General features: G+C 47.4%; 1 protein-coding gene across 1 annotated transcript in view; it reads left to right on the top strand.

Annotated features, from left to right (window-relative positions):
• The window catches only part of hhat (hedgehog acyltransferase), a 157,234-nt gene that overhangs the window by 9,781 nt on the left and 126,047 nt on the right, over positions 1-21,406 (top strand). The window contains exon 5 of the mRNA XM_084321510.1: positions 2,020-2,214. Coding sequence (XP_084177636.1) covers positions 2,020-2,214 — 195 coding nt within the window. The remainder of the gene's footprint in view (positions 1-2,019; positions 2,215-21,406) is intronic.

Here is a 21,406-nt window from a genome sequence, read left to right as displayed (position 1 = left end):
ATAAGGAAGTTGCATTGTTCATTTCAATACCTGTAATAGTACAGTAGTCCACACACACACACATGTGCATTCAGTTAAGTTGGAATATGACTGTAATACAAACAGTTCAGTTTGTCAGGTACATGCAACACAGATCAAGTATCGCGATAGTATCGTATCGCGAGATCTCTGGCGATTCCCACCCCTACTACCCGTGCACGATTCTGTGAACTAGGCACATCCCTATTTGGTTGACTCTGTCTTCCACCTTTAGCCATCTCATGTTCTCAAAGTGTGATGGCCGGGTCAAGGTGGGTTCGGGCGGGTAGTCTTAGTATTACCCTGACTAGCTTGTTTTGTGATGTCTGTAGTTACATTTTCTGACTTTTGGGGGCGCTGTTGAACCAGGAGCCACACGCATAGTTATAGTGACACTGTATGAGTGCTCCAGCAAGTATTTTCATCGCGGACTGATCTAAAAACTGGGAGACTCTGGCTAGGTATCTAGTTCTGTTATTGATCTTTGAAAGTGCAGCAGAAGGCTTAACTCATTGGACGCCACCGTTTAAGTGCGCGAGAGGGCGCTAGAGTGCCACCGCTTTAATCAATGGGAGAACTGGGAGATTTGCGAGTGCTTAAAATACATCTTAAATTATGGCTATGGGTCTAATACACCCATAGATTATCAGTGAGTTGCTTGCAGTCAACATGTACAAAACTGATTGTTTTTTCATCGGTACATTTCCGTTTTATACCGTTTTGAATACGAGTATAGTTTTGGTGATTTCTAGTAATTCCAGAGATGGACGCGATAATAGCCCTTTAGTGGAATAAACAAAACACGTTGTCATTTTTTGGCTGATTATTGAATATTCCTGAAATCAATGCTAGATCATCATTATTATCCTTCCTCGTGCATACATGAAATGGCCCCCCCCAACGGAAAACAGCCACACATACACACACAGATACAGCGTCGATCGGGGTAGAAATACATATCAGGCAGCCTCGCAGATGTATCGTTGAAATCAGGTTACCTCGCCTGAGTATTTAAACCACGCCCGCACGGCTTGGATCGTCCCAGAAAATAAACTATACCATTCCCAGTGGAGTGCAATACCAGCCGGAAGGCGTAGGGGGCGGTATTTGCCCTTTTGCGAGCTCAGACCCATTCCCAACGATAACATCAGGCTGGATGGATGAAAATGAATGGATATCGCTAATAAATGAAATAACGATTAAAACCCGACTATACTCGCGATTGGCGCTCAAGCGATGGCGAGTTAACCCGACTATCATCGTGACTGGCGTCCAATGAGTTAAGGGACACCTTGACATTTTAAATTCTTGTTGTTGAAGTTCAAAATGTTAAAAGTTCAAAGACGAATATTCCCATTACCCAAGCAGTGTTTGTACATTCTGGCAATACATCACCTTGTCTGTACAACATGTGTTACATAATGACCGTTATGCCCACTGGTTCTTGTCCCTTCATGATGAGAAAACGTGCCTGTAATAGAAGCCAATAAATGGGTGTTACCAAACATAGTCCGATGCCTGATGATAGTTTCAACTGGTACTATCCATAATAGCAAATACAACACACAAGGAGCTTCGATGTGGTAATAATAATATGTACATTTTATTGTTAATATTCAAATTAGCCTCATTTCATTTTGCCTATTCATTTTCAAGTGGTATTCTTAGGTACAATTGACAGCCCTAGTAAGCCACACTGCTAACACTGGTGTAAACATATGACATAAATATATGGACAGTGATACATACATTGTACTGTGCCTATTGTTTGATGTACTAAAGTAAATAATATGAACAGTGATACGTATAGTCTACTGTTGGTCATGCAATCATGCTGTCATTATCTAGAGATTTGTAAGTTGCGCGTGGGTCTCGGCACCATTGTAACTGGGAAAAAAAATCCTGTACTTTCATTGTGTTTTGCAAATAAACTGTTTCCGGTTATGTGGATATAATATATAATCTGATTAAATAAAAGACATGTTTTTGACACTCCCACAGCTGAGGGTTCCCGCGCTGTTGGTCTACGGCCTGCTAGCAGCCAGCGGCGTCTTGGGGCTGAAAGGCGTGACCGTGCTGCTGACACACCTGGGCCTGTCCTTCGCTGTGGCGCAGTTCCGCAGGCCTGTCCTGTCCTGGGGCTGTAGCCTCCTCCTGCTCTCCACCCTCCACATTCAACCACTACAGGAAGTCCAGGTGGGTGAGGGAACACTTTTTACCAGTCTGTCCCCGGTCTAGAAGGGAACCTGTTGGGGACGCGTCTAGTTTTTTACCAACCCATTTCCAGTTCCGCGTTCGCGTTCTGCGATCTGATTGGCCACTGACGTTTCTGGTCGTAATGACATGTGCGGCCAATCGTGTGACGCCTGTTTCTTTCACCGGTTAAGCTTAGGCACTCTTTCGAAGTTGGTTAAGGTTAGAGTTTGTCTTAGGCGATAGAACACCAGCCCTGATTCCAAACTCTAACCGTAACCAACTCCGAAAGAGTCGCCTAAGCTTAACCAGTGATAAACTAGGCGTTAGGTAGTTTGCATGCTGTTCGAGGCGGAAATGGGCAAAGACACAGGCGTCACGCGATTGGGCGCACATGTCACATGACCAGAAACGTCAGTGGCCAATCAGATCGCAGAACGCGAACGTGGAACTGGGTTGGTAAAAAACTAGACGCGTTGGGGACGTGAGCGATTTACTTAATAATAATATTGAGCCGTACTGTATTGTACCCATTCTGCAATCTGTTAATACATTTTTCAATCAATCAATCAATCAATCAATCAATCAATCAATCAATCAATCAATCAATCAAGTAATCGCCAGATGATGCGCCAGTAGACCGTGTTAGGAATGAAAGGAGTTTCTCTTATTTCCCAAATTATTTTATTTATATACGTGTAGCAGGGTGGATTATCCCTGCTTCGTGGGAACTGTGGGGTGCGGTCAATAGGTAGCGAGACACAGTAGCACCCTGGCCAGCTGCACCTCCGTCTTTGGGGTCCGGAGCGTCAACTGGAGGCTGGTAGTGGGGGTGAATGAGGCCCAGGGTTTACAAACCTGGTCCGGTACTCTGGTCTTCCTCCCTCTCTCTGGAGTAGTCCGCAGTACTCCCCAACACACCCTCACCCTCCACAGTTGCCCCTTTTCCCTCCCACACCTACTGACCGGATGGTAGAGAAATAACTGGGTTCCCCCCGCAAGCAGTACCCTCCCTTATGTGAGACGACCAGAACCCTTACAATGGAAATGGAAAAGGTAGAATAGCAAGGGGTTACGATTACATATATTACCCGTAGCAAAGGGTTAGGGTTAGGGTTAGAAATAATGAAAGACACACACACAAGACTCCCATCTACATCCTTTACTGTTATTTAAAGACTGGTCATCTACAAATATTTAATAGCAATGGGTCCACGGAAGGTAGTTCTACTATTACTCAAGTTGTAATTCAATACCTTGCAAACACTTATATTGTACACCCACACAGTATAGACTCAGGTATTGCAGACCCAAAGTTAATAGACCCAGATATTGTAGACTTCAATATACTTGACTCCTTACCCACGTCTGGGCTAGTACCAATAATAATACCTCTTCTTAGGCTTTACTTATATGGCAGCGTTACGTTTACCCCCAAGAGGGGAAGGGTTAACTAGATGGGAAAGTAATATTACACACACATTGTATCACGCTCAAAGAAAAGGAAATAAAACCAAAGTGTGGGCCCACAATTACCAAAACAAAAGCCCTATGCTAATGCCGGCATGTAATGTTTATGGGGTACCCCTATGCACTGTGGTTAGCAAACACCAGCTTCGCCCGTAGGCTGCGACACACTGTGTAATGTACGATAGGATCCTGGGCGCCGAAGCCCTAATGTTTACTCTACCAAAATGGCGGCCGCGCCGCTCCACCACCGTCCTGGTGGCAAGATGGCGTCGAACACTCGCGCCGCAGGTGCTAGCAGGCGGAGCTATAGCAGAGAGGCAGTGCTGGCTGAGCTGGTGCTGGGCGAACTCTGCTGGTGGTATAGAACTCCCCGTGTCCTGCAGGCAGCCTGGAGCAGGTGTGCTGCTGCTCTCCGGTGCAGACAGCTGTTGACGCCCGGGCAGACTGCTTGGATGTCCCGTACGTCTCTGGCACGCAGACTATACCGTCACTGTAACTAGGTATAACACGAGCAATGCTACTGTGATCCTTAGCCGCACGCTACCTATACCGCTCACTGTAACTAGGTATAACTCGACTCTTAGTGCCCGACTCTGCACTTAATGTTCATAATATCATAACACTGGTACTGCTAGGATATCGTCTCCACTAGCCAGTACTTCCTATCACCCGTCACTGTTCCACGGGGCACTCCGGCATAAACGTCAGCAACGGGGCTGTCTAGAGCTCCCCCGTTAGACGTGACTTCTCGTGGTCAAGTTCACTGCCGAGAAGAGGACGACTTCCGCTCGGCTCCTCCCTTTATCATCTCTCAGCTCTCTCCGCCACTCTCTGCCTGCTACTGCCCCCTGCTGGTCCCGCCTGCCAGTCACAAGGGGGACGTACTGTAAAATATGAATCAATACTGTCATTTATGATCCGTATTCACATGCTCTTTGGACGGGGCGTTTGTGTCATTGTTCGTGTGAATCAATGACACTAGTTAGAATGTCTTTGTGTACAAAAAGGGATATAAACACAGTCAGCAGTTCTGAATAATATACCATATTTTCCAGACTGCTACATTTCCCCCCACTTTGAACTTGCTAAGTCCTCTGCAAGTTAACAACAAAACAACAAAAACAAACGCATGCATGAAAACGGTCCTGAGACCAACAGTTTCACACATCGGTTGACAATTACACATTATGCCAACAGTTTTACACACTCCCTCAGGAGTTGGACACACTGTTCCGCGAACACGCTCTTGAGCACGTAGTCCTGGCGATACCGAGCGGGTAGCCGACCTCTGGTGCTCCTCTGGGGCCGAGCGGCCTCCACTCTGGGGGGTTCCACCTCCCCCGCCTCCGATTCCGTGTCGGATTCCTCAGTGTCTGTCGGCGGGTCCTGGACCACGGCCTCACCCTCCGGGGCCATCGATGGACCGCCCGCGGCCTCCTCTTCGACTCCGTCTCCGCCGCCTTCCCCCTCCTCTCCTGAAGGGGTCGACTCCACCTCTGACTCGGCGCTTACGGCCTCCTCAGGGGCGTCCCGCAGGGGACCGGGGTGGTTACACGCCCTAGGATGCGGTTCCCGCCGGTGCCCGAAAGCACCTCCGATGTCTGATTCGGACGAGCTCCGCGGTGCCACCGGGATCTGTCGAGGGGCCCTCCCCCGCACTTCCGGGTCAGAAGCCGGGAAGGGACAGGTCTTGAGCTGGTCTCGATGCACGGTCCTTTCTGGACCCCCTGCTTCGGGCCTGACCGTGAACACGGGCGTCCCTTCGTGGCTCTGCTTAACCACCACATATGATGTAGGCTCCCACTTGTCTTGTATCTTATTACGGCCCCGGATTCGGTGGTCGCGTATCAGGACCCGGTCTCCGGCCCGCAGGAGTGCACCTCTGCTCTTCCGGTCGTAAATTCTCTTGCGTCGATGGGATGCCTGCTTCGCCGTGGCCTCAGCGGCCTCCGCGGCGGCCTTTAGTCGCTCGTGGTGACTCTGCACCCACTCATCTAGGTCTGCCGCCCCCTCCTCAATGACGTCTCTGCCCCCTAGGACATCTCGGGGCATCCTAGCGTCCCTCCCGAAGAGCAGGTAGAAGGGAGAGTATCCAGTGGAGGAGTGCTCGTGGCAATTGTATGTAAGTACCAACTCGGGTAGGTGCTCCTTCCAGTCCCGCTTCTTCTCTGCGGGCAGACTACGCAGCATGTCGTGCATTGTCCGATTGAATCTCTCGCACTGCCCATTCCCCTGGGGATGGTAGGGCGTGGTGCGGCTCTTTGAAATCCCATACAGTCGGCAGAGCTCCTTGATGACGCTCGACTCGAAATTTCGCCCTTGATCGGCATGGAGTCGGGCAGGGCAACCGTAGTACACGAACCAGTACTTGATGATGGCAGCGGCGGTGGTCTTCGCAGTCTGGTCTTTGGTCGGTACGGCAATAGTGAATCTGGTAAACATATCGGTCAGCACCAGTACGTTCTCGTAGCCACCCACCGACCTCTCCAACACGGTGAAGTCCATGGCCAGGACCTCCATGGGGGCCGTCACGTTAGTGCAGGTCATCTGGGCCTGGGCTTTAGGGAACACGTCGCGGGCTAATGCACATCGCTTGCATCGCTTCACCCATTGCTTCACCTCTTCTGCCATTCCGATCCAGTAGTAACCTCGCCTCATCAGGACCACCGTCCCCTGTCCCCCGTAGTGTCCCGCGTCTTCGTGCTGGGTCTCGTAGATCCTCCTTCGCAGGGCTGTGGGCACCACCAGCTGGAGAACCTCCTCTCCATCCCGGGGATCGCTTACGCGCCGAAACAGCACTTGCTGATGCAGACGGAGTCGTTCCCACTGCCCGTATAACTTGCGGAGTTTCGGGTCTCCTTCCTTCAGCTGTACCTTAGTGGGGGGGACCCCCTGTGTCACCGCCCGCCACACCGGACCCAACTCGGGATCGTCCGCCTGGAGCTGCCGCATTTCCGCCCAGTCATATCCGCTGTTCCCCTTCTGTGCCGCTATCCGTCGTGCGCCGACACTCGAGACCTCCCGCGTCTCTGTCGGTCTCCCAGGGCACAGCAGGGCCCGCACTTCCTCCGCTGGGACCACGACGTAGCCCTCGCGGGCGACTGGGGCGGGGACGGACAATGGAGCGGCCCGTTCCTGGAGACCCTGACGGGTGTGGGTGCCAGCCGCGGCTATCATTAGGAAGTCTTTCTCAGTGTCTTCCACTTCAGGTTCTGATCGCATCGGCATGCGAGACAGAGCGTCTGCGTTCTGGTTGAGTCGACCAGGTTTGTAGTGCACCACGAAGTCATACTCCGCGAGCTGAGCGTTCCACCGCTGCTCCACTGCTCCCAGGTTGGCCGTGCCGAGGTGTCTCAACGGGTTGTGGTCGGTGATCACGGTGAACTGGGCGTACATCAAGAGGTCTCTGAACTTCTCGGTGACCGCCCACTTCAGGGCGAGGAGTTCCAGCTTGAACGCACTATAATTTTGGTCATTCCTTTCGGACCCACGCAGGCCTCGGCTCGCAAAGGCGATGACTCGCTCTACGCCCTCCTGTTTCTGACTGAGTACCGCTCCCAGTCCCAAGTAACTCCCGTCGGTGGTCACTATGAAGGGGAGCTGGAGGTCGGGGTAGGCCAGCACCGGGGGTGTCAAGAGGCACTGCCGCAGATGGTCGAAGGCCGTCTGACACTGCGGCGTCCACTTGAAGGCCTCGGGCCGGCCCTTGGCGAACCCCTTTTTTTCTTTCCCCATCAGGGCGTGCAGTGGCTGGGCCACCTGGGCGAAGTGGGGCACGAACCGCCGATAATAGGACAGGAACCCAATCACCTGCCTCACTTCCTTCGCCGAGCGCGGCGCCGGCCAGTCCTCCAACGCCTTCACTTTGTCGGTGTCGACCTGTATGCCGGCCGCGGAGACCACGTGTCCCAGGAACTTGACTTCGGTCTTCAGAAGGAAGCACTTCCGGGGCTTGAGCTTGAGTCCATGCTCCCGAAGCCGTCCAAACACCAGGTCCAGCTTCTGACAGTGGCTCTCGAAGTCGCTGGCGAACACCAAGACGTCGTCTAGGTAGACGAGTAGGACGTCGAAGGCCAGGTCCCCCAGCACGGCGGTCATCAACCGCTGGAACGTCGCTGGTGCGTTACACAGTCCGAAGGGCATACGAGTCCACTGGTAGAGGCCGAAGGGCGTCGTGACAGCCGTCTTCTCTTGGTCTTCCTCTTTCACCGCCACCTGGAAGTAGCCGGCGGTGAGATCGAGCGAGGAGAAGATCTTGGCTTGCCCCAAGGCGTCTAGGGACTCCTCGATACGAGGTAGGGGGTAGGCATCCCGGTGTGTCACGTTATTTAGGCGGCGGTAATCGCAGCAGAACCGCACGGAGCCGTCTTTCTTTATGACGATCACGGCTGGTGACGCCCACGGACTGCAGCTCTCTACCAGGACACCCAGGTTCACCAGATCTTGCACGTGTCTCTTTACTTCTTGGAACACGTGGGGCGGTATTCGGCGGTGCCGTTGCTTGACCGGGTGTGCGTCACCAGTGGGGACGTAGTGTGTGACCGTGGTTGTGTAACCATAGTCCCCGTCGTCAACGGAGAACACCGCCTTGTGTTTCTCCAATACTTGATTCAGCCGGCTCACTTGGGCTGGTGTGAGATCCTGCAGGTTCGCCTGTACGTCCACGGCGAGCCTGTGGGTCTTCCCGTCCGGCTCTGCCTCTGGCGGGCTGGCTCGAGTCTCAATCGCCGTCACTCGGACGCCTCCGTCTACTTCCTCTACGGTCACCCTCTCCTGGGGCCGTACCTGACGGGGACAGTGAATCTCTGCCAGTCTGGACCGGGGTCGGAGCACAATCTCGACGTCGGTCGGGTTCAACACCCGCACAGGCACTGTCCCCTGTTGGGCGTAGGTCACCACGTTCGCCACCAATAGTCCGGGAGGCAGGTTGGCACTCGGCGTGTTCTCCAGCATCACGGGACGCCGCATCCCTGCTGTCGTCGCGCAACGGCCTGAGACGACCATTTCGCTGTGCGGGGGAATGACCACAGACTCTCTGCCGGCCACCTTGACGTACCCCATCTTTCCCGGGGCGGTACACTCTCGGCCTTCTTGGGCCAGGACGGCGACCACACGGCGGATGGCGATGCTTCTAGCTTCGACACGTCTTCGGGTCACCGGCCGCATCCCCTTGATCCCTGCGAACAGGCCATCTACTCCGCCGAGCACGTTCATGCCCAGCAGTCCCTGGACAGCGTCTCCTAGGTCCCCTCGGCCTGGGTCGTCTTTTAGTATGAATATGCATTTCCCCGTGAATGTCATATCTAGGCACTTCACTTCGGCGTAGAGACACCCCACCACTGGGATCTCCAACCCGTTGGCGGCGATGAGAGTGATCCAGTTGGCGGGGGTCAACTTCGACTTCGGGAAGTGTCTTTGAAAGTGGCTCTCGTACATGGTGGTGACTTCGGCGCCGGTGTCGAAGAGGCAGCGGGTCTCGACCCCGTCGATCTGGACGTCTAGAGTGAGGCATTCCCCTTGCGCGTCTTGCGTCTCGGTGCCCTCCGTGGCCGCGCCGGCGACTCCGGTTATGACGGCGTCGACTGTCCTTCGTGCTCCTGGTCGGTGCCCTGACGAGCCCGGAGCTTCGGGGTTGGGAGTAGAGGCGGGGCGTGGCTCGCCGGCCGAGCGGGGGCATTCTCTGCTGATGTGGCCCGGCTGATTGCAGGCATAGCAGATCAGCCGGCCGTCTTCGTCTCGGCGGGGTTCTCGCGTCGCGTCGTCTCGGCGTCGCCGTCCGGTGGCGCCTCTCCGGGGCGCGTCCCGCTCCCGTGAGAAGGTCTGAGCCAGTTGTTCCTGGCGCACGCCTAGTTGCTCCATTCCCGCCTGGATCTGCCGAATAGTCTCCCGCAGTGAGTCAACGCTCGGCGGGGTCTCCCGTCCCTCTCCAGCCGCGGCGTGGACTAAACCCCGGGGGGGACCCTTGTCGGCGGGGTGGACCAGCTCGTCCTCCGTCCAATCGATCGCCGCCTGCAGTACCTGGGGAAATGGCCGCGTCCCGTCCTCCCTCATGTACTTCCGCATTTCTCTCCTCAGGGCATCGTCCCTGAGGCCCACCACAAACCGCTCCTGCAGCAGGGCGGTGGCGTCGGCGACCAGCGCGGGCGCCCGACGTCGTAGGCGACGGATCCTCTCCTGCAGGTCGTAGGCGAACTGGCGTACGGTCTCTCCGGCGGCCTGTCTTCGGTCGAAGAACTCCCCCAGGCGGACGCTGACCGGGACCTTGTCCCCATAGGTTTCTTCAAGTATCTTGAACAAGGCGTCCGTGTCGGGGACGGTTCCCTCCGTCAGGAAGCGTACCGTCTGCTTCGCCTCGCCTTTGAGGTGGAGCTGTACGACCTCCGCTTGTTCCTCCGCGGGCACTCGACTGGCACGGAGATGGGCCCTCATTGCCTGGATCCAGTCCTCTACAGGCAGTTCCCCCCTCTCCTGTTCACCTCCAAATTCGCTGCACTTCCGCTCTCGTTGGACGTACACCACCGGGAGGGGCGCTGGGGGAAGCTGTTGGATCATGGCCTGGGCCAAGGCAAGCGACTCTCGGTGCCTGGCCTGCTCCAGTTGTTCGTGTTGGTGGTCTAGGGCTTCCGCCTGGTCTTGGAGTTGACCCTTTAGGAACTCCATTTCGGCTGTCAAGGTCCGCACCGTCTCGGCTTCAATCCCTTCCTCTTTGAGCGGGGCCGGCGAGTCACCTCCTTGCGTCACCCGGGACGGCCCGGCTTTGGCCTCGGGCTTCGGGGTGTCGTTGTCCGACATCTCAGGTCTCTGGGTCGTCACTTACAAGGGAGTGGAGTAGGATGTTGATCCTGTTCGTGACGCCAAATGTAGCAGGGTGGATTATCCCTGCTTCGTGGGAACTGTGGGGTGCGGTCAATAGGTAGCGAGACACAGTAGCACCCTGGCCAGCTGCACCTCCGTCTTTGGGGTCCGGAGCGTCAACTGGAGGCTGGTAGTGGGGGTGAATGAGGCCCAGGGTTTACAAACCTGGTCCGGTACTCTGGTCTTCCTCCCTCTCTCTGGAGTAGTCCGCAGTACTCCCCAACACACCCTCACCCTCCACAGTTGCCCCTTTTCCCTCCCACACCTACTGACCGGATGGTAGAGAAATAACTGGGTTCCCCCCGCAAGCAGTACCCTCCCTTATGTGAGACGACCAGAACCCTTACAATGGAAATGGAAAAGGTAGAATAGCAAGGGGTTACGATTACATATATTACCCGTAGCAAAGGGTTAGGGTTAGGGTTAGAAATAATGAAAGACACACACACAAGACTCCCATCTACATCCTTTACTGTTATTTAAAGACTGGTCATCTACAAATATTTAATAGCAATGGGTCCACGGAAGGTAGTTCTACTATTACTCAAGTTGTAATTCAATACCTTGCAAACACTTATATTGTACACCCACACAGTATAGACTCAGGTATTGCAGACCCAAAGTTAATAGACCCAGATATTGTAGACTTCAATATACTTGACTCCTTACCCACGTCTGGGCTAGTACCAATAATAATACCTCTTCTTAGGCTTTACTTATATGGCAGCGTTACGTTTACCCCCAAGAGGGGAAGGGTTAACTAGATGGGAAAGTAATATTACACACACATTGTATCACGCTCAAAGAAAAGGAAATAAAACCAAAGTGTGGGCCCACAATTACCAAAACAAAAGCCCTATGCTAATGCCGGCATGTAATGTTTATGGGGTACCCCTATGCACTGTGGTTAGCAAACACCAGCTTCGCCCGTAGGCTGCGACACACTGTGTAATGTACGATAGGATCCTGGGCGCCGAAGCCCTAATGTTTACTCTACCAAAATGGCGGCCGCGCCGCTCCACCACCGTCCTGGTGGCAAGATGGCGTCGAACACTCGCGCCGCAGGTGCTAGCAGGCGGAGCTATAGCAGAGAGGCAGTGCTGGCTGAGCTGGTGCTGGGCGAACTCTGCTGGTGGTATAGAACTCCCCGTGTCCTGCAGGCAGCCTGGAGCAGGTGTGCTGCTGCTCTCCGGTGCAGACAGCTGTTGACGCCCGGGCAGACTGCTTGGATGTCCCGTACGTCTCTGGCACGCAGACTATACCGTCACTGTAACTAGGTATAACACGAGCAATGCTACTGTGATCCTTAGCCGCACGCTACCTATACCGCTCACTGTAACTAGGTATAACTCGACTCTTAGTGCCCGACTCTGCACTTAATGTTCATAATATCATAACACTGGTACTGCTAGGATATCGTCTCCACTAGCCAGTACTTCCTATCACCCGTCACTGTTCCACGGGGCACTCCGGCATAAACGTCAGCAACGGGGCTGTCTAGAGCTCCCCCGTTAGACGTGACTTCTCGTGGTCAAGTTCACTGCCGAGAAGAGGACGACTTCCGCTCGGCTCCTCCCTTTATCATCTCTCAGCTCTCTCCGCCACTCTCTGCCTGCTACTGCCCCCTGCTGGTCCCGCCTGCCAGTCACAAGGGGGACGCACTGTAAAATATGAATCAATACTGTCATTTATGATCCGTATTCACATGCTCTTTGGACGGGGCGTTTGTGTCATTGTTCGTGTGAATCAATGACACTAGTTAGAATGTCTTTGTGTACAAAAAGGGATATAAACACAGTCAGCAGTTCTGAATAATATACCATATTTTCCAGACTGCTACATACGTATATATATCACTGATTCTTGAGAGTTGGGACAAAACATGTCCTACATAGAAAAGTCTAATTTATATAAAAAATAAAGAAATTCATAATGAGTGATATACTCACAAAGTTACATCTAAAGGTATTGTGTATACTGATGTTATGTTTTAGCACATATATATGTTTTTTGGGGGATATTTGTTTAAATGTATAATCTGTGGTTAGAAGCTCCCATGTTAATTATCTTGTCCTCAGCAAGGGGTTACATTATTGACCAGCCCAAAAAAGCTTGAAACACCTCTCCACTTGTGAAAACATACATATCAAATCAAAGATAAGGGTTATACATGTATAAAACAATGCATGCCATGAAACTCAAATAATATTGCCCATAGAAATCTACCTATCAAAGTTGTGTCCTCAGTTTATGTCAACTCTGTCAGACCTTTTCATAAACCTAATTAAATCAGGCAATAGCATGGCTAGCTCTATCCCTGAGGACCCCTTTTCCTTCCCCTGAATGTGGTGAATGCAACACTACCACACATGGTCTGGTAAGTTTTACACTTTTTGATATTTTAGACAAACAATGTCAATATTCCGATGGTCACAGCTGGAACATGTCAACACCGTCTCTCCGTTATTATACTTTTAAAAAAACAATAGTGGATTGAATTCAAGTGTTTCAGTGAGATTATTAAGACAGCTATCAACTGCCAAAAAAACTAGCTAGCTGCAGTGCACAATACAGGCTTGGAGGGAAAACTCCGTCAGACGTCAACTCCATCAGATTGTGTGTCTGACGGAGTTGACGTGTAAACTGATGGAGTTGACAAATCCATCAATAACCTCATAATATGCTATTATTATACTATTTTTGAACATGGTAAAGGATTTAAATGTTATTTCAGAGTTTTATCTGCACAGAAGTGTGCATATAATAGCATGCATCAGAGCATGGGCAGGCTGTGGTCTGCTTATTGAATAATTATCTTACTTTCCCAGCACATGTGTTAATAAATAAATATAAATATATCACTTGTCTACGTTGATTGATTGATTGATGTAAAATATGGTGCAGTGTGTAGTTTTCACTACCAAACATCTACACTCTTGCCTCTTATAGAGCGGGGAAGGAGTTCCATGTTGCCCTTTCATATCCCAGAAGAGATACAAGACAGAAGAAAACAGTTATTCTTGTTATTATACTGTTTACTTAGATCATCAGAGCAGAGGGGCACGGTGGTAAACTGTGGATATTTGTTAGATTTTAGTGAGTTGTTCCTTACCTTCGCGTGGGGTATGTCTGGTAGTGCTTGCATTCTTTCATTTATTTGCATTTCTTTTAAATTTGTTGGACCTTATGGTGTTCTTGTTCTGTTCTTGACTTATTGTTATGTTTCTTCTTGACTTGTTTAAAGAAGACGTGTACGGCCCATGGGGACATTAACGTGTGTTGTCGGGCCTTACAAATAAATTTGATTTGATTTGATTTCATCTTAATATCTTTATAATAATTCTTAATATAGGACTGGTCCATGCGTGTCTAGATTGCTGCATCATCCTTTCTCTGACTTTCCATCCATAGTGTAATACATTATGGTATGGAGTGATCAACAGGATAATTCTTTGCTAGTCAGTTGTCACAATCTTATCAGTTGTAGTTAAGGCTGTCAAAGTTAACACGGTATTAACGCGTTATCGCCCGATTCTATTAACGCCACTATTTTTTTTAACTCACGATTAACTTTTAAGATTATTATTTTTATATTACTAGACTTCACTCAGGTGTATTATTGATGCTCTCATTGATACTATGTTTGTTTCTGAAGTGTGTGTGTGTGTGTGTGTGTGTGTGTGTGTGTGTGTGTGTGTGTGTGTGTGTGTGTGTGTGTGTGTGTGTGTGTGTGTGTGTGTGTGTCATGGGAGATTTAACCTGTGTGTGTGTGTGTGTGTGTGTGTGTGTGTGTGTGTGTGTGTGTGTGTGTGTGTGTGTGTGTGTGTGTGTGTGTGTGTGTGTGTGTGTGTGTGTGTGTGTGTGTGTGTGTGTGTGTGTGTGTGTGTGTGTGTGTGTGTGTGTGTGTGTGTGTGTGTGAGATATATAGAGAGAGAGGGGGGTGAGAGAGATAAGGAAGGGGCAAGAGAGAAAGAGAGCCGTGTGAGTGTGAGAGAGAGAGAGGGGGGGTGTGTGATTACTCAGCCCTTGTGTGGGTGAATGTAACAAGTTCCTAACGTTTTCTTTCCCCTATTATTTCATGCACACTTTATTCATTGTTTTAAATTATTATTTTCTTTTAAGTTATTTTGTGCATCACTCTGTTTTGAATTTGATGCAAATTTGCAATGCATGAGGGTCATCCTTTTGTGTTAAATGGCTGCATAAAGCAAGCATTTGTTGACTCATGTTGATAAGATTATTAAAACTTGGAACTTGAAAAATATCTGTTTAAGGTAGATAAAAAAAGATATGTTAAAAAAAATGCGATTAATTCATGATTAATCGCGAGTTAACTATGGACAATCATGCGATTAATCACGATTATATATTTTAATCCATTGACAGCACTAGTTGTAATATACCCTAGGATTATTGGAATGAATGTCTTTGAATTTTCTCCCACTGCTTCCACTGAACATGGATTTTGTCTGCACAAGCCAGTGTGAAGATGTTTGCAACATCTAGTTGTAGAAACTACGCACTGCAGCTTTAACGTCAATCAATCAATCATGTTTAGTAAATAGACACCTGATTTTATAGTCTTATTCTAATACATTTTCATGACTTGTATTATAGGAAAGCATGGCTAGACAGAAATTGTCAGTTGAGGAGCGAAGGAGAAGAAATAGAGAGTACCAATGAAAGAGAAGAGAAGAATTACACAGTGACGAAGAGAGCAAACATGTCATGCAAGAGCAGGAAAGACAAAGGTGGAAAAAGAGGGTTCAAGACAAAAAAGTAATAGAAATAGACAAGATGGGAGACAGGGCACAGAGGTATCGGAGAAAATATTGGAGAGAGGTCCAGAAAAGGTGCAGATAGAAAAGGTCCTGTGAAGGTGCGGTGCTGGAGGCAGACACCCCCCCAGATCAGGATATTCTAGATAACAATGCCAGACAGCGCAGAGTCTCTCAGACAGGAACAGAAACAAAGTAAAACACGAAAAAGGCATTCAAGATAATTATACAACGGCATGCAAATTTCTCGATTCTGATTGGCCATTCACACGTCTTTATTGGTAACAATCCACGGTCCTGGGCTCAGGACCCGCCCACAACCAAATCACATAACCCTCCCCGGCTCACTCCGGGAGAAAACAGGATCGCGGAGAACAAATGGTTATGTTGAAAGCACCATAACGACTAAATATGAAGCGATTCTGTCAAGGGGAATGTGTTAGTATTTTAAACAATGTTGGATGATGTAATTGATGGGTCTTGACTCAATCTAGAACAAAAGAAAAATCGCGGATTGATTGATAGATTAATTGATTGATTTAAATTTCTTCCTTCCTACTTTCCGACTGCAGCGTTCTCTCTCACACTGTACGCTGGCGTACCCACAAACACACACATACACACACACACACACACACACACACACACATACACACACACACACACACACACACGCACACACACACTGTGACACACACACACACACACACACACACACACACACACACACGCACACACACACACACACACTCCTGTCTGCAACAGCGGGGGAGTCAGACTGAGAGAGAAGCAGCGCTGTTTTAAGTGAGCATGGTCTATTGAATTGATTGATTGGTTGATTGCTAATTTTATTACTGTACCCCTGGTTTCCAACTGGTTAAGTTTAGGCTAAAAGAAATAAATAAAAAAATAGGGCGAAGAAAACGTTTTTTTCCTATAGGGCAAAGAAAACGTTTTAATAAATTTTCAATCAATCATTCCAATAATACACAGTTGGATGTGTTAGTTGGTTGGATGCACTTCAAGCTGCTTCCACATGAGGCAACTTCTCTCAATCATTCCAATAATACACAGTTGGATGTGTTAGTTTGGTTGGATGCACTTCAAGCTGCTTCCACATGGAGTTGTGGGAACTACTTTTTCTGGCGGATGGTTTTTTCAATAAATCTTCGATTAATGTGTGTTTATTGTATAGAAATAAGGTTGGATGAATCTGGCAGTTGTATAAAAGCTTTACACCACGTGCAGTCGTGATTTGTGACCAATAAACCATGCCTAGGGGGGTCTAACGACCCTCGGCTGCGCCTCGGGCCTAACAACCACCCCTAGGCATGGTTTATTGGTCACAAACCACTCCTGCGTGTGATGTAATGCTTAAATACAAACTTTAAAAGAGAAGATTACAAATGTAACAAAGCAACAAAACAACCTGAGAAAAACAATAATGTGCTGAAAAAAGGCTACAAATACATCACCACTGGACTCTCCAGGCACGGAAACAAAGAATATGCTATCAGGAAGCAAAGTAAGGAATCAGAAAATCCAAAAGGCCCTGCTATTCCACCACATCCTCAGAAGAGAGCTGAAGACAAACAAACAAACTCTTGGCCCACGGCGCCAAAAACCAGCACTGAGTTCATCAGGCACGATTCTTAAAAAGTATCGTCTTCTTCAACAAATGAAAGACTTTGGGTTAACCTATAAGTTAATGAGAGAAAGGGAGCATCCTCAGAAAAAGCCAACATTGTGTAACACAGAATGTCCAGGATTTCTTCCTGAACTCTGCACGTGTGACGATGTGTGATGATGGATAGTGCTAATGATGGCTTTGTCATTATAAATTATTTCCCATATCTTTTAAAATCTTCGAAATTTTGCAATACAAAATTATGTAGGTTAGAGTTATCCTATCCCAAAAATGTACTCATATTTAAATTCCCCATTAAGAAATGCATCATTTAGACACCTTGCATGTTAGGATTTCCTTCAGATTCATGTTGGCATCGATGTATGGCGAAGGCCCGGACTGGCCATCGGGAGCTCTGTCTGTCTGTCACACACACACAAAGGGAGCCGCATGTGATTGGTGGAGGCGGTACCAGGCCATATACAACTGATTGACAGTTGAGATGAATGAATGAATGAATGAATTACTTTATTTGACAATATAAAAAATAAACATGTGACAGAAGAGCACAGTCGGGATATACTGCCAAGGATGAAACACAAAAAAGCTCAGAGCTTATTTCCATTGTGGTCCTTGTAGGGGGGTGGGGGAATGTGATGCTTAAAACATGCATCATACAAAACGTGACATCACAACACATCACATATACCATTTAACATTTATATACATACAGACTCATACAACATGCAAGCGTGCCTTAAGCTAAGTGTCTAGGTATAGTCCCTTTTGAGCCATGTCTTCAGATGGCGAATGGAATGGCAGATGGCACTTCTGCAAAATGACAGGGAGAGACAGCGAAAGACAAAAAATGTCAAGCATAACCTGCGCTTGAAGATGGACAGTGGAAAAAGAGGAAGGGTCGAGCAGAGAGGGAAAGAGAGAAAAATACATACTGCTTACTGCTTGTATTTCACAGAACAGTCAGATGGAAATGACTGGAAATGAAATGTTTCAACAGTGGAAAAAAGAGGAAGGGTGGGGCAGAGAGGGAGGGAGAGAAAAATACATACTGCTGACTGCTTGTATTTCACAGAACAGTCAGATGGGAATTACTGGAAATGAAATGTTTCAACACTTCAACAGTGAAAAAAAGAGGAAGCATGGAGCAGAGACGGGACGCCCTAAATGTTGCCGCTAAATGTGGCAACATTGACCAAATGTTTTCTTGCACCACGGGACCACCAGGTTAGTCAGTGATAAAAATAAACATGCTAGCTAGCTAACATAGCTAATGTTACCATGCATCATCATCATCCCCTGTCATTTTTTCCCCGCATAAATCTTTTATTCAACTTCAGTCCTGATCATAACCATTTAAATTTTTCTTGTAATGTCAGATTAAAAATGAAATACTCTATAACTTTTCTGATTTCTGAGTTGTTAAGTCTGACATTACAAAAACTAAAAATCCATAAAAATCAGTGTTGTTGCTAATCATTGACACATGATGATTATAACAATTATTAGCCTGTAATAATCCCCCCCAGAAAAATCCACTTTGCATTTGATATATTGAAAATATTTAAATGTGTGTGCTTTTTTAACAATAATTTGTGATGCCATCACAAACAATGGCATTTAAAGGGTAAACATTTTAAAAGTCCTGCACCAGCATGTAGGGAATTAAGTCATTGTAACAAAAATCTTCCTGGTGGGGGACCCCCAGACCCCCTGCTTAAAAATTTGCCTGACTTGGGCTATATTTCGCACTATATTTCCTGGCCTGAATAATTCCCCCAGTCCGGCCCTGCAAAGGGGTGAAAAATGGTCAAATCTGCCAGTTTGAAATACAAAATGATGTAAGTTAGAGTTATCATATCCGAAAATGTTTCCTATATTTTAATTCCCCACAAGAAACACATATTTTAGACACCACTCATGTTAAGATTTCTTTTAAATTCATGTTTGCACAAAAGTATGGCCTGCCCTAATATGATGACCACTGGTGGCTAGCCAAGATCATCGATGTGGATACTGATCAACAAGATGTAAAAGTGGAATTTCTGCATCCCCATGGTCCAACAGAAAAGGTTCTGTTTCTGCCCAGTTCAAGACATCATAGTGAAACTAATCGGAAATGCAGAAGGAAACGAAGAGGAGAAGTGCAGGGTGAGAACGTGGAGATCAGGAAGTTGGGTAGATGAAAACAGGGACGAGAAGAAGGGGTCCTGGGCCCTGTTTCATGTACGTGGTTCAACTAAGTCGATCAACATGTCCATTATCCAGCTTCAGTTAACCCGATGTTCAAAGCCGGGATTTTCCTGTTTCACAAAGGAGGATTCAGTCTCGTTAACTCAAGCCAGACTTGAGAGTCAGGCTCAAGTCAGGCTAGATGCGCGCTCCCGTTTTAGGTGGAAAGCCAGCACGTATCGATGGCAGAGACCCTGATTCTCAACGGCATTGATTGATTAATTGATTTAAGACTTTATTGACAGATTGCAATAGGCTCAATCGCCTCGCCGACAAGTTAAATGCGTTATCTATAGGCTAATTCTAAGTCCCTCATTACCTCAATCAATCAGATTATATTTCTTTAAACTTGCCTGCTGGATTGAATAATCAAATGAGATCTTGCTAGCGAAAATAACTAGTTAACTGTTATACAGAATTACGAGACAGCTTTCTTGCCCATTGATTGATGTATAGTCAATATTTAACTTATCTCCAATGTGGTCCAACGGGTTGTTCTTTTGACTTCCACACGGACGACCCGGGTTCAAGACCGGGGTCCTTCTTTTTGCAATATAGGAATAATTCAATTTGGTGCACGTTGAGAGCTATATAAAGAATGACATCCTCAATGCATGTAGATTTATAATATTTTAACTTAAAACCAGGCTACTTTGGCGTATAATCATTAATATTATATTCAAAAAAATCATATTGGAAACACGGGGATTTGAACCCCGGTCGGTGGATTGGGAGGCTTGAGCACTACCGCTGGGCCACTGGGCCAGATGGGATAAATTCATTGTTTATACATTAATGAACGAGAGACCCGTGTTTAGAATATCCTTTGTTTTGAATGAAGTTTATCTCTTTATCCTCATTCATTAATGTGACGTCAACGGCTCATTCAATTTCTCAAATCCGTCAAACAGCGCATCTCATCAGACATCTTAATCCCAGTTACAATTAAAATAACCACATCATGTGTACATCGCACGAGCGAGCGCCACCGTCGCCACGGTATATATAACGTGCATTATTTAGGACAAAGTGAATTTAATATCAGCATTTTGGGTCTATTTTACATTTCAAAAGCCCCCTCTGGAAGAATGGAGCACAAAAACGTAATTCAGAATGGTATAATGCAGATCGTAGACTGTGGGAATAGTTTCAGGAAACGGGCTGTCACTTCTTTGCGGGGGCGTGGCGATAGTTCAGGCTAACTTGAACTTGAACTCTGCTTTCGACCAGGCTCAAACTTTTGGATATGTTGTCATGGTGATTTGGAAAATCCAGGTACATGAAATCGGAAAGTCCGGCTAACCCAGTTATCCAGCTAAAGTTATCCAGCTAACTCAGTTATCCAGGTACAAGAAACAGGGCCCTGGTCTCCATGACTGTTTTTGTTGTTGGAAACAGTGCATTTTGTAATAGTTGGAAACAGTGTATGTAAAGTTTGTTGTTATTACAATTGAGTTAACAAAATGTTCAGTATTAACATTAACAAGGAGTTATTAGTTCTTATCATTGTCACTTCCATCTGTTTAAAAAATGCATGTGTTCATTTATCAGAGATGCATATACAATTTAGTCAACTCTGTCAGTTTCTCGTCAACTCCGTCAGATCTTTGTCAACACCGTCAGATGTTTGTTTTTGTTAATTCTGTGGAAAATACAAATTCCTTCTTCAGTTTATGTTGTTTAAGTAATAAAGGAGCATCAGATCTTCATCCTCTTGTCTTATTTACTTAATGATCTTTTTTTTTATCATATCAAAATTAAAAACAAAGTTTGAAAATGCAAATATTTCTAAATCTGTGTTTTCAGAATAGTGTGAAATTACACCTGAGGTTTATATATTATATTTGATTGCATACCAGAGTAACTAAACACTATTACAACATACTTCAGAACCTTAGATTCTTGTTGGACTGGAATAATTAGAATTATATACTTTTTTGTGTGTCTGACGGAGTTAACCCAAATCAAGTTTCAAAGGGAAACATGTGAATTTGTTCAAAATGTTTTTCTATGTAGAGCCCGCACCTTTACATGGTTAAATAGCTCAGACCTTTCGCTACATGAATATACAACTCTAATCAATAGTGTGCATTCTCAAAATATAATATTAAAAAGTGTTTTGTCCCGACTCTCAAGAATCAGTGATATATATATATATATATATATATTAGGGCTGTCAGTATATCGCGTTAATTAGATTAATTAATTACACAGC

The sequence above is a fragment of the Notolepis coatsorum genome, assembly GCF_963971535.1.
Source record: "Notolepis coatsorum genome assembly, chromosome: 9".
NCBI lineage: Eukaryota > Metazoa > Chordata > Actinopteri > Aulopiformes > Paralepididae > Notolepis > Notolepis coatsorum.
Note: the sequence above shows the minus strand (reverse complement) of the source record. Positions and strands in the feature narration are given on the sequence as shown.